The sequence below is a fragment of the Sceloporus occidentalis genome, unplaced genomic scaffold, assembly GCF_023333645.1.
Source record: "Sceloporus occidentalis isolate IW3139 unplaced genomic scaffold, rSceOcc1.0.p SCAF_227, whole genome shotgun sequence".
In the NCBI taxonomy this organism is placed as follows: Eukaryota; Metazoa; Chordata; class Lepidosauria; order Squamata; family Phrynosomatidae; genus Sceloporus; species Sceloporus occidentalis.
This window is the reverse complement of record NW_028317207.1, coordinates 1,238,724-1,252,056: the sequence shown is the minus strand read 5'-3', so window position 1 is coordinate 1,252,056 and position 13,333 is coordinate 1,238,724. Positions and strand designations below refer to the sequence as shown.

The 13,333-nt window shown below is 39.3% G+C and overlaps 1 protein-coding gene across 1 annotated transcript in view; it reads left to right on the top strand.

The window, feature by feature from the left end:
• The window catches only part of LOC149276738 (ADAMTS-like protein 1), a gene marked incomplete at its 5' end in the record, with an annotated part of 34,551 nt that extends 22,141 nt beyond the window's left edge, over nt 1-12,410 (top strand). Inside the window, 6 exons of the mRNA XM_089503356.1 lie at nt 4,020-4,232; nt 6,352-6,532; nt 9,470-9,677; nt 11,337-11,446; nt 11,773-11,993; nt 12,304-12,410. Coding sequence (XP_089359482.1) covers nt 4,020-4,232; nt 6,352-6,532; nt 9,470-9,677; nt 11,337-11,446; nt 11,773-11,993; nt 12,304-12,410 — 1,040 coding nt within the window. The remainder of the gene's footprint in view (nt 1-4,019; nt 4,233-6,351; nt 6,533-9,469; nt 9,678-11,336; nt 11,447-11,772; nt 11,994-12,303) is intronic.
• Between the last annotated feature and the right edge of the window lie 923 nt (nt 12,411-13,333).

Sequence of the window (13,333 nt, the reverse complement as noted above, 5' to 3'; positions counted from 1 at the left end):
ACTTCCTCCCTCTTGCACTCCCTTTACCTCACTGGCAGCTTCCTCTCTGTGAACGAACAACCTCAATTCCACCACCGGGTCAAGTAGCGTTGCACTACATGTTCCCGCTGTGTTTCTGCCTCCCGGTACCGGTTCAAAATTTTTAACCGGCCCAGGGAGATCCCCCCCCGGCCAGCCTGCCCCTGGTGTTAAGTCGTGTTTGTAATTCAAATTCATCATCATTGGCACCCATTTCAATAAGAGCTGCCAGATCGTATAATGATTTTTCTTATTTTCAACTGAGAATCACTGCCATGGGAACTGAGTGAGACTGCTGCAGAATTTTACAAGGCAATTAAACTTAGAAAGGATCTAAAATAGAAGATGTACGCAAAAATAATGAAGTAATGTCCAGCAGTTGAAACACTCTGTAAGAAGTAGAATCTCCAAACGTATATCAGCTATACATATGTATGGAGGATAGATGTATTGCACTCACTCTTTCATGAGCAGTATACCGCTTCCTATATTCAGTGCTTCTAATTAGGCCTCTCAGGTTTCTCTTTCAAATATGAGATGTCACATTATTCCCATCTTCATTCTCAAGTAAACAGGATTTATTGCATAAAACACCATACAATTTTAAAAGTGAGGGGTCACATGGATCCCTGCTCCCAAGTCCTTCAAGCTGTCTTTAGACATATATATATAGAATATATATGTAGACATATATATTCTGGCACTATCGCACCAGAAAAGTGTGGAGCGCTAAAATAAATATTATTTTTAAACGTACCCTTTATAAGTAGTTGCTGGGTGGTAACATGTAACGTAAAAAACAGAAATACAAAAATAATAGTGCGGTATGTCTGTATATAGAAGTAGATAGTATATATATCCTACAGAGTACATACAATTTAAACGGAGCCTTTAAAAAAAGCGCTCCTGAAAAACACACGACTGTGCCCTTAAGGCGGCACTTCACCTAAAAGTCTTTCTGTGGTTTCTTGCTCCCTTGCTCCGAGCCATAAGATTACCTGGCTCTGAGTTGTGTCTTGTGCCTAATATAGGGTAGGCAGACCCTTCTTTGAAGCAGGTAGCAGCTGTAGCACACCAAATCTTTGGAAATCCTAGGATGTAGTAAAATCACATTTTTTTTGTAAACTTATGTTAAAATCAACCCAACAAAGTATACAAAGAAAATAATAGCGTGTACTTTAAAAGTCCTGGTAGTCCTCCCCCTCATTGTCTCTATGTAGGGCACACAGTTCTACAACTTGTGATAGAATGTCCTTAATGCTCTTCCACAACGCGTTTCACCTCCTGCAGGCTTCACCTGGTCTGCTGTATACATGTTCTTCCATGGTTTGAATAAAGGTGATTTTACCACTCACTTCCTGGTCCAATCTCACAGATGTCGTCATCTCACAGCATCTTCATCCTGCAGTTCTCTGTGTTCCTTCTTAGTGTGTTCCAGCCTCAGATTTCCAGCCAGAATATACTGGTATTGTGGAGACAACGTGGGGAAGGCCCTTTTCTGTTCCAGCATGACTGGAATGAGTTGGATGAGTTTGATGTGGAAGGACTTGACTGGCCCGCACAGAGCCCTGACATTAACCCTATCGAACAACCTTGGAGTGAACTGGAGTTGAGATTCCGAGCCATGCTTTCTCAACAGTGCCTGACCTGACAAATGCTCTACTGGTTGAATGGGTAAAAATTCCCAAAGGAACACTCCAAAATCTTGTGGAAAGCCTTCCCAGAGGAGTGGAAGCTGTTATAGCTGCAAAGAGGGGACCAGCTACATAGCTATGTAATAGAATGCAATGTCATAAAAGTCCCTGTTGGTGTAATGGTCAGGTGTCCCAATACTTTTATATAGTGAATGTTCTGTTTTGTACAGAATGTTTGACTTGGATCTGAGCCCTATAGTTTTAAGCTTATCGTGTGTTTTACAATCCTCATGATGGTTTAGAAGAAGCTGCATACATTATATTTGAAAATGTGTTATTTTCATATCTGATTACTAGAGTTTATGGCAGTCTTTTTATGTGGTGCAACTTTACTTAGGTAGAATTTTGTTATTATGAAGAAGTTATCATTACTAAGCAAAACACTCTACCAATCATATTTAGAAATCCGGTCAGTAAAATGTCTCTCTGGGTACAGGAGATACAGCTGTAGGCAACATTTCACCTGGGTGGAAATTGGTGATACTTCTTTCTACTGCTACCTGTGGTCTACAGCACCTTATGTTATTTATTTCCTCTAGGGCAGGGGTAGGCAACCTTCGGCACTCCTGGTGTTGTGGGCTACATCTCCCATAATGCTCTTACAGTCATAATGCTGGCAAAGCATCAAGGGAAATGTAGTTCACAACATCTGGAGTGCCGAAGGTTGCCTACCCCTGCTCTAGGGGATAGCAGGGCACCTAAAATGTAAATACTTTAGACAGACATTCTTGGAACAGATGTTGGGCAACATTGTTCTATGTGGAGTCATTTTTGTTTCTAAAAACAACATACTGTTGATTCCCAGGTGTTTCCCGGGTGTGTTAGTGGCTTGGGAATGTAGGCCATTTATACTGCACGCAAGAAGCTTTTTAAACAAACCTAACTACTATAAGCCAGCCAGTATAACAGTGTACTGTATAACAGGTGAGAACGGTGTAACCCAGATCCTGTGGTGGTGGGTAAGTGCTTTCTCTGCTGGTTACATCAAACACAAGATACAACAATGTTAGGGAGCCTGATTAGCACCCAGCAGCATTTTAGTTTTTCATTCAGGAGCACAGTAGATACAATAAAATGAGATTACTTGTGTTCTAAGCTTCTACGAAATCAATTCTTCCATCAATCACCTGGCAACACTACATAACACACAAAGAACATGGAGAGAAAGTGAGAATAGTAGAGTTAAGGACACCGAGTTGCCTCAGGGATGATGTAAACATATACTGAATCAAGAGTGTGTGTGAAGTACACATGTACTTTTATATATCTGTAACATTAGCTCATACACATTCTATGCCATATTTTCCGGTATCTGTCTGTATCTCTAGTCATTTCTGATGGTTAGCAGAGGTAGAGCATGGATGAACATCCTGTCTAACATATGCCTCTAGGTACCGTGATTCACACTGTCGGAGCAGACAATGTTACCACTTGTTTTGGTGTCTCTGTCGATCTGTATCTGTTTAGTATATTGAGCCAATGTGATGGCATTCTGTGGATACGTAATGCATCTGAGATTCATCAGTGTACTGACAAGTTTATCCCAGGGAAAGGTGAGCACGCAGGTCAAGGGGATTATTGTGCACTTTGTGTGTTGAGCATTCATACTAGAAACCACATGTTGTACCTTAAGTTTTTCCTGTCAGCATCTCTTTATCATGGATTAAGACAGCAGTGCTCCTCAACTGTTTCAGGGCTTGCCTCTGTATTATAGTAGCAGTGAAGCATTTTATGAAACGCAAATAATAATATGCATTATGGTCTATTTTACTTCATTTTGGGTCTGTATGGCATTTTAACAAATACAGCCCTAACAAGTAACCATATCATGTGGTTCCAATCAATAGGAGCTATTTATGATTGTATGGCAAAGCATCAACTTACATAAAGTAAAAAAAAGTAGAAACTCATTGGCACCCAAGCCTACTCTATTGGAAAGTGGACTAATCATCAAACAACATTTATTGTGAAGTGTTCTTTTTTTCTAGCTAAGTAATACCAGGAAGCAGAATTACTTTATTCTTCAAAGTTCCAAATGTACATGTAACACACAGCAAAGATACAGAAATGCAATTTGACTTGACTTCAGCCTGTCCATATTAACAGTTCCTTTCGACTATCTCTGGAAGTCATGTACAGATTGGTCTCTGTTACAATCAATAATTATTAAGTACAGATATGGATTAGACAAATAATACCTGTTCTGTACAACTGGGTACCATAAATATAGTCAGGATACTCTGAAAAAAGTTGTTTGTTTCCTAAAGATATACTTGTAATTCACAGTTCTTTTTATTTCTTCAACAGGATGTCCGGTAAAAGAAGACTCCATTCCTAACATCACCTGGTTTCACAGGAATCAACCTCTGGGCACAAGATCAAAGGTGACATATGAACCACTGGAAAACGGTCAGATTCTTCGACTTTACAACCTGAGCAAGGATCACCAAGGAGAATATAGCTGCGTTATTAATAACCCATCGGAATCCCTTCGACAAAAGGCCTCTATATCAGTCCAAGGTACACATACAAGCTCATACCACATTTATCACTGCCTTTTGCAGAAGTGTGTATTATTAAAATTAAAGTCCCAATTCCAATAAAGCATGAGTATTAAAATATAAAGGCTAATAGGGCATCCAAAAAAAGGTAGTTATAAATTAAAAAACTAAAGTGTGAACTTAAGGAATGTGCAGAGAGGGTGGTGAGACATGGGTGTACGGCAGTAAATGTTGGGGAGAAGAAGAGAAAAAAGGACCAGCTGGGAATGAAGGCAGGAGAGATGAGTGGTGTGAAATGAGGACTCCAAGGCCCTTAGAAGGAGTCATTGGCTGCCAAGTGCTCAATAGTAGGGTAGTCAAATGGACCTATGTTGTAGGTGTAGAAGATACATGATAACTGCTAATGATGTTAATGCAGCTAAATAAACCATATAACGATATACATTTCTGACCTGCTTAATGTTCCATGACAGGGTTCCCTATACACCTAATTTACTCCACTCCCAGAAAAACTGTTTCCGCATAGCACACTATAATTGGATTTTACTATGAACAGCCAAACCTGATAAACACCCTCTTCTCAATGGAACTAGCATAGCGAAATTAAATTGTTGAGTTTGCTTGTCCTCTCACTGGTTTAGCTTGTATGACAAACTCACCGGGTTTGTCCCTTCATAATAATAGTTCGACAAATAAACCCATTTGACTGTTGATGCAACATTTGCATATTATAAAACAAATTGGTTTAACGAAATGGGTTATTCCCTGAGCCATTTCCAAGACTCTAAGGAATGCTCATGTATTTGATTTTCCTATGTCTCCTGTTTTGAATCTGTAAAACCAAGAACACTGTAGTTAGCAATTAGTTCTAAGCTGCCAATACTTGACTTAGAATGATTTTTGGATAAAATGAGTGTTTTGAAAAGAAAAATGCTTACGCTATTTGGACAAACCGTTTTTATTTCAATAGAAATAGGCAGTTCATCAATAGTTAATACAATATCTTAAAGAAGGCTTGATGAAATGTATTCAAGGTGCACTGGCAGATTTCATCTGTTGCTAATTTTGGAAAGCTTGTCCCATAGAATGATATAGAGACGTAGTGTTATGTGATTCCCCTGTGTATGTCTTTTGCTTGTAGCTGGAGATAATGTTTCTCCATAGCGTATGTACAGAGTATTTAGAGGATTACAGTTATCGAGAGAGATCCATAAATTGTTCCAAGAATGTATTCATCCATCCCAAAATGTCTTTGCATTCACGAGGTACATTTATTGTAGGTGCCCCCAAATCCAGAGTCAAAAGTGTACACTCGAAGCCAAATATGAAATCATTTAGGTGGGATAAATGCAAAATAATGCAGTTAGGATACAGAGTTAAAGGCACTTCAGAGTACGGCACGCAATGGAACAAAGCAGCAGTAAATGCACCCTGCTTGATTGCTTAGCCAGAGGCATTAGTAGCAGATAAAAGGGTGGTTATGCCTACGAGTTTCAAAGAAGAGCTATTAAAATTGGGGATTGGTTTACTGGATGGGAAAATCTTCAGGAAAGACTGAGGCTTTCAACATGTATAGCACAAAGGGGAAACAAATGAGAACGAGGGTGTATAATAGAAACCTTCAAATACATGGAGGGGTTAAACACAGTGCAGACATATTTCTAAGGAGGAAATATTCCAGTTCAAGAAGCCATAGCCTATTAACTGGGGACATTGAATCCCAAAAATATTACATTCGTTGGAAAACAACATAGTCCAGGTAGTTCTAATAAATGGATTTAATGATGTTAAAAGCTGCGTAGGTAACAGTAACATTATTTTGTATTGTACTTGTAGCACTTTGGGTGAATAAGAGTTGCAGCTGTAGGGAGTAAGTCATGTTTTACTTTGAACCTGTAGTTTTGAGTAGCCGTTGAAGTTTCCAGTAGGTAAGCAAATGTAAACTACAAGATGTGTTATATGACAGCAGTTAATATCAGGACTGTTTTTTTAAACAAAAAAGGATCATGGTCTTGGAATTTAGGATGTTCTAATTACAGGACGCAGTATTTTGCATTTCTAGCTGTGTCTTTTTTTGCAGAAAATGTAGCTTTATCCTTCATGATCTCCCTTTAATTTTATGGCAACAGAATCGGCAGAATACCAGTGGTCTGTGGCCAGTCTGGTACCATGTACAGCTTCATGCGGAAACAGAGGCATCCAACATCCACAGTTAAGATGCGTACTGGGCAAAGAAGAGGTGAATGTGTCCTACTGTTCTGAAAAGCCCAAGCCTAACCTAAAGCCTGTTGCCTGCAACAGAAGAGATTGTCCACCTAGGTTTGTATTATGCTTAATATTTTTCTTTGTTCCAGTTATAAGAAAGCAAAGGAATGATGGCTGTTTATTGGATGAGTTGGACGAGTATGCACGGTTGTAAGAGTGGACGTAGTACCATGGTTGATGTATTTACTGCATTTTTTAAAGAGAAGTTATACAATTCAGATCACAATGTTCAATAGGCACAGCTTGTACATGATAAAATCGAGGTTGCAACATTTGGGAAAATTTTGGTTGCTGCAAGTTGCTTTTTTGTAATGCAGAAGCAGGCGCATCAATCTGTGAATTTGTGACTTACCGTTTTCAGTGACTCAACCCCTGGAGAATGCCAATTTAGAGTTTAGACAAAATAACTCTAAAACAATAACTAAAATGCGATAGGCAGTTTTAAAGAGAAATGTTCTCTATGATTCTGTCCCCACATTTTTCTATTCCCTTTTCCTCTGGATGCTTAGTGCTCTTTTTTGTTGATGAGAACCCCAGCAGCGCTCCTCCATGTGACATCTCACGCCATCAAGCTTGCAGGCTATGCATGGTACCTTTGGAAGTGAGTTCAGATTGAGGACGTTTTTATGTCAACCCAACTTTAGCCCCAGTGACCCACGTACTTTCCTGAGAGGCCAAAGGAGGCGAAGGCCATTTCTTCCTTATTCTCTTCACACCATAAATATATGTGTGATAAATAAACCCAAGCGCCAGGCGATTCTCATTAAGATTGGCAGTCCCGTGTGTTGACAGAAACATTTCGACAGAAATAATTTATGGGCCTCGATCCACTTCCTGAGGTCTAAGAAAACCTGCTCCGTATAAGCTGGAATGTATGTTTTCATGCAAGCTGCGCAGATGTTGATTCCATTGCTCTCTGGACTTGGTGTAAACCATAAATCGGCTTTAACAGCCAGGAGGTCCTTTCCCTTGCCAGTGACCCTGCCGTAGCTGCATGAGGGCTGTCACTACACGGTGCACAAAATAATGATAAATGACTACACTTCTCCATCTTGCTTTCAGGGGCAACAGTATTGATCTGTGTGTCATAACAAAGGGTGGCATTTTTAGTACTGGTTTTCCCCCCCGCTTGCATGTTTATAATACCACATACTAAGCGGGAGAGATTTATATCATACAGCAGTGTTGAAGGAATCATGCTGATCTTGTCCTGGCTTGACCTAAGTCTTAAGAAAAAAACAATGACAATTTAAAAGAAAAAAAATAGGCTGTAACAGTCAGATAACTCACAACAGCTTTTCAGGTTTAAGGCCCTCTAAATTCCAAAAACGAGTGGAGATTTGCTTTTCTTTTTCCCTTTTTTTTTTTCTTTTGGAACAATAACCTCGCAAAGTCAAAGCCAACAAAAATAGATCTTAAAAATAGAGAGAGAGAGAGAGAGAGAAAAAGATGAGAGATGCATTTTTAATATTTAAATTATTTACAGAATAATAATAAATATCAAAAACACAAAAAGACTAGCTAAGGCATCTATAAAGATTTAGATAATTCTAAAATTGTTGTCTTAAATGAGAAGAGCGTAGGACCAATCACGTTTACCTTTCTCACCCTGTGCGGAAATAATGAGCATGTCTAAATAAGTGTGTGTGTTATGTGATTGAAATTAAATTGTTACTCGTGATGTAAAAAGGTCTGTAGTTTATGTTGTGCTACTTTTTTGATCTGACTTCCTTAAATGGAATGCATTTTTGTACCCCCTCCATTAAAGTGCTCTTAGAAATGGTGTTACCATGTAAACTGATTAAGAGGTCGATTAGGGTCCTACGCATCCCAACACTTCAGGTTGCCAAAGATGGATTTTTGTGTTCCAAAGAGGCAACCATGAGGGTGTTGTTGGCCAGCCATTGGTTTAAAAGCACAGATACCATATATATATTTTTACATCAGACTGTTAGTTTATGTATTTTTCACAACTTTTATTATAGATAGGACACCCTTAACCCTGCCACTTAAGGCCCTAGAAATCTTTAAATGTCATATGATCAATTTGGGAGAAGAATGTATAGTGTAGGGTAACTCAATGCCATGGAGGGCGATTTAATTTTCAGCTCAGCACCTGCATGTGCTGGGTGGTTGGCTCTATGGTTTGTTAACACAACGCCTTCTACCAACACATGTTCTTGAAGATATTGTTTCTAATATGTAGGTGAAAAAATGATTGAATTTAAGCCATGTTAAAAAATAAATATTAGCGTGTGCTGAATTTACTGAACAAGTTAAGAACTATTTGCCAGAAAACCGAATTAAAAAATATTGTTCATGCGTTGAAAGCCATATAATTCTGACAAATTAATCCTGAACTTCAGCTCAACCATAACTTTAACATGATGATGTCTCTCCGAGGAAATAGCTGTTTTGCCGGCATTAAGGGGAAATTATATTGCAAAATAACAAAATCCTTAAGTGCATCCTGTTTTCATTTCAGACCGAGTTACTTATTACTTGCTACAAATACATGTACTATATGGTGTATGCTTCGTGAACAGTTTTATCTTGGAGGAAATGTGCACACTTACTAGCAGTGTAATATTTTAGATTTGTATTAAATATCCTCATATAAAAATACGAGAACTCGGATTGGTAAAGTTCTAACAACAAGGCATAGCTGGCATAAATTGGTGCTATATATTGCAGCTATATTGCAACAAAAATACTGCCACATATACATTACCAAACTAAAACTTTTTATCTAAAAAAGCTTTCATCTGACAAAATAGCACAAGAGTCCATGATAAATGTGTACCATGATAGAACTGTACTGTAGCACTAGAAATGGCTGGGTACCATGACTAAGGCACTGGCAGCACACATTAGGCCTGAGGACACATGACTGGCTCTGGCTAAGTTTTCACCGGTGCTTTTATTGATGTTAACTGTATCTAGTGTAGACATATGTTAGATGCCATAATATGATGTTTGTCTTCTGCTCAGGTGGATGGTGACATCCTGGTCATCTTGCTCTCAGAGCTGTGGAGGCGGTGTCCAGACCCGCCGTGTGACTTGCCAGAAGGTGACCGGCGTTGGGCTCTCAGTGCCTGTGGCTAATGACATCTGTTCCTTATCTTCAAAGCGCCCTGTTGACAGTCAGAGTTGCAGTAGACAGCTGTGTGTTGATTGGACCGCATCTTCGTGGGGACAGGTGAGAAGCGTACGAGAGGTCAAAGACACGAGGATCCGTCTCGTTTTAATAAAAACTATAAGAAAAATGACATAGGTTTACAGAGAGCAGGACTCTGGGGCACAGAGCCCATAAGGAGCCGGGCCAAATCATGGTATTGTTTAATCAGCTTTATTATATTAAACATGGGATACTGCTGGGAGAAAAAAAGAGAAGTAGAAATCCAAGTATTTGTAATTGAAAACAGAAATATATACATATTTGTCAAATGTGTGTTTTCCCAAGCAAGCTTTTAATGTTACAGAATGTGCCCCAGGGCTGTTTGGTATATATTTTATTTGTTGTCGCATATGTTCTTGAGCCAGCTATATTTATAGAGGCACCAGAAAGTGCTAGCACAGACACTGGGGCTTTTCCATATGATATGCAGATGTTTCTCTGGAGACGACGGCTGTCTTTCTGTCACATTCAGACCCTTTTTTTTTTTTAAACTTCTTCGTTGAAGTTCCCATTAAATTTGCCCCGCGGACTCACCGGGACCCATGTAGGGGTCAGCATTAACCTAGCATACATTCCTCACATAATCCCCTATCCACGTTACAATGCCCTCATCATGCGTGCCCAAATGAGGGCCTGCAGGGCATAATAAAGAATAATGCTATGTTGCATTGCTCTGAAAAATCCAAAAAATGTTAGTTTGCGTACCATTGGCCCTTCCAATCTGTTATCACATTACGAGACTCTTGGTGACGGGGGGGGGGAGAAGGGTTATATTATCCCATATGCACTACATATACCAGAGTTATACATCCGACACTATAAAGATTAACTACAAAAGTTATATTCCCGGTGTCATATTTGACATATAGCACTCATATAGACCTCGTTTCATGGAGCTTCAGGAAATTAATGGACGCAGGATTCAATTTGTTTATAATAACATTCCTGCAAAGGTGCAGTGAGCAGAGAGGCTTATTTTCAATGTCCTCCGAGATTGTGGATAATATTATATTAACATCCTGCTGTCCAAGAGAATGGGTGGAAGCATTCCCCCGATAGCTGAAATCATCGTTGCTGTTGTAATCCTAATTGTAAAAGTGTAAACAGACCTAAGCCTATCTGTCTTGCTTATATCGTTCCTTGTAGTGTAAAATGTGAGCGTGTAAAGCGTTTCTCCTGCGCGTAGAAATTGTTGTAATTGTAAGTGTTCCTCCCTTTAGCAGACGCATTCTGTGTTGGGCTGGCTTATTAGTTTAGGGATTTAGACAATCATCATAGGGACATGAACAACTGTATTGCATTCCGAGCAACTTGCATCACGAACGTTTCTAAGGATTACAAACCTCCTGAAAGGTTTGATGGTTTTTCTTGGCAATTAAGAAGGCCAGATAACCTTAGTTCTAGATTGCTCTTTAATGGCTTAATAAGGCAGTGTGCATAATGAAATACGCAAAGCAGGAGCCTTGAAAGATAGACAATGTGTGTAGTATTGCTGTTGAAAATGGGCAGGTGTCAAGTGGTATTTCTGTAAATGCCCCAGAGACATCAGCAGCATCTACATGCCTTGTGACAATTACCTTAAATTGATGCTTTCCCACCACCTAGAAATATTAATTCTATGAAAGAGGTGATCACATCTTTATTAAAAATTTGCTGTGATTTTCCCCCCCCAACACATAGTGCCACGGGCCATGCGTTGGACCAAGAACCACTGTACAACACAGACAAGTATACTGTCAGACTAGGGAAGGAACCATTGTATCTCCAGGACAATGCCAAGGCTTGCCAAGGTAACGACAATGTTTTGTTTTATTTTGGCCTTTGGAAAAAAGAAACACAAGTGAATCCACACAGTGCGGGTTCCAGGCCAAAGGTACCAAAGATCTGGTATTATGTGATTTGGTGGCCAATGTCTCCTAAACATCACCTAGTAGAATAGTACAGTAAATTTGTGTTCGCATGGATAAGAGGATTGTTTAACTAGTATCTAAAGAGTTAATTAATGATGTCATTTTGTGAAAAGGAAAACTCAATAATGTAATATTTAATGAAGCTGCGGTTTCCATTTTAATGGACTGTTTTTGAGTGAGAACTAACACATTTTTCTGTTTACCAGGCCGGTGACTACACAGAATTGTTGGTCAGATGTGTGCAGTGTGCACTGGCGTGTCTACCCTTGGACGCTTTGTACAGCCACATGTGGCAGCTATGGCTTCCAATCCAGGCGTGTAGAGTGTGTACAGCATCGCACCAACAAACCCCTGCCTGATCATATGTGCTCATGGAGACCACGTCCTTCTAACTGGCAACGATGCAACATCACACCTTGTGAAAATGGTATGATTTCCGATATATATACAATATTAATGTAGATTAAAGATCACTCCATTAATAACGAGATAAACAAGGAACAGAACAGTTTAGATATTAACATATTGGTGGGGGGAAGTGTAATTCAATAACATTTAGCTGCTCCCTTTTATATTTCTAGGTTCATCTTGGAGAAACAAACATGTTTTCAAGAAATGTTAAAAAAAAAACTTTTCTCAGCAAACACTAACCGGAGTTATGAAATAACATATTTCCCACGAAAAACAAAATGTCCTTGCCCAGTTGTGACATTGTACTGTTTTTGTTCTGCTTCTAGTTGACTGCAGAGACACTACAAGGTACTGTGAAAAGGTGAAACAGCTAAAACTTTGTCAGCTCACGCAGTTCAAATCTCGCTGCTGTGGGACTTGTGGGAAAGCATGAGATTTTACACGGAGGATTCTATCTGCGATAGCCAAGAAAGCAAAATTTTTTTGCCCTTCAGCTGTTGTAAGGAACTTGACAAGATTCTCTTCCATTTGTGCTGGAAGACAGAATGCTGTAAAAAGAAAATTGTCACTCACATGCTTGTCATGGGTTGCATATGGGAACAAAGCTTACTGAGAAAGCTTGAAAGACAGTTTGTTTCGACATGAACTCCACGTGAAACACGCAGCCCTAGAGCATGATGCTAAAACAAAATAGGGTTAAAGGGATTTCATGATGTGGTGAAGAAAAGACAATGGACCATTTGGTGTCCACAATTAGAGTTTAGATGTACATGATTTTTTTTTCTTGTGTTGGACTTTCCTTCTGTTTTTCACTGCGCCTCGATTCCAACTGCAGAAAGCCTAGTGTTGGACATAACAGGAATAGGGATCTGGGGCCATTGTTTTATATAGTGGCAAAAACAACAAACATGCAAGTCAGAGTACAAGGATGTATCGGAAACTAAAATAAGAAAATCAAAATGGCCAACTTTATTAGTCTTGTCCTTGAATAGATGTGAACACTGCGCCTTACCTTTTCATGACGACGAGGGTTACGGCCATATTGTGGTATTCAGTGGCTGGCAATGTCCTAGAGTGTGCGACAAAGCAATGTTTCCCAAGTAGATTCTGCCAGCAAAGGGTGTGCTAAATTGACTACCCGTTACTAGAGTGGCAGCATTTCTTCTTGAATTCAGGCACTTTATGAGCATCATGCTTGAGAATAACATACAAGAAAAAAATGTGCTTGTCAAGAAAAATGAAATTTCAATTGAAAAGCACCAATTTAAGAAAAGAAAAAAAATGAAAGTATGCATGTAATTATTTAATGTTTTCGCACTTTGCTAACTGTATAGTTTCTTGCAGCTGGATTACTGG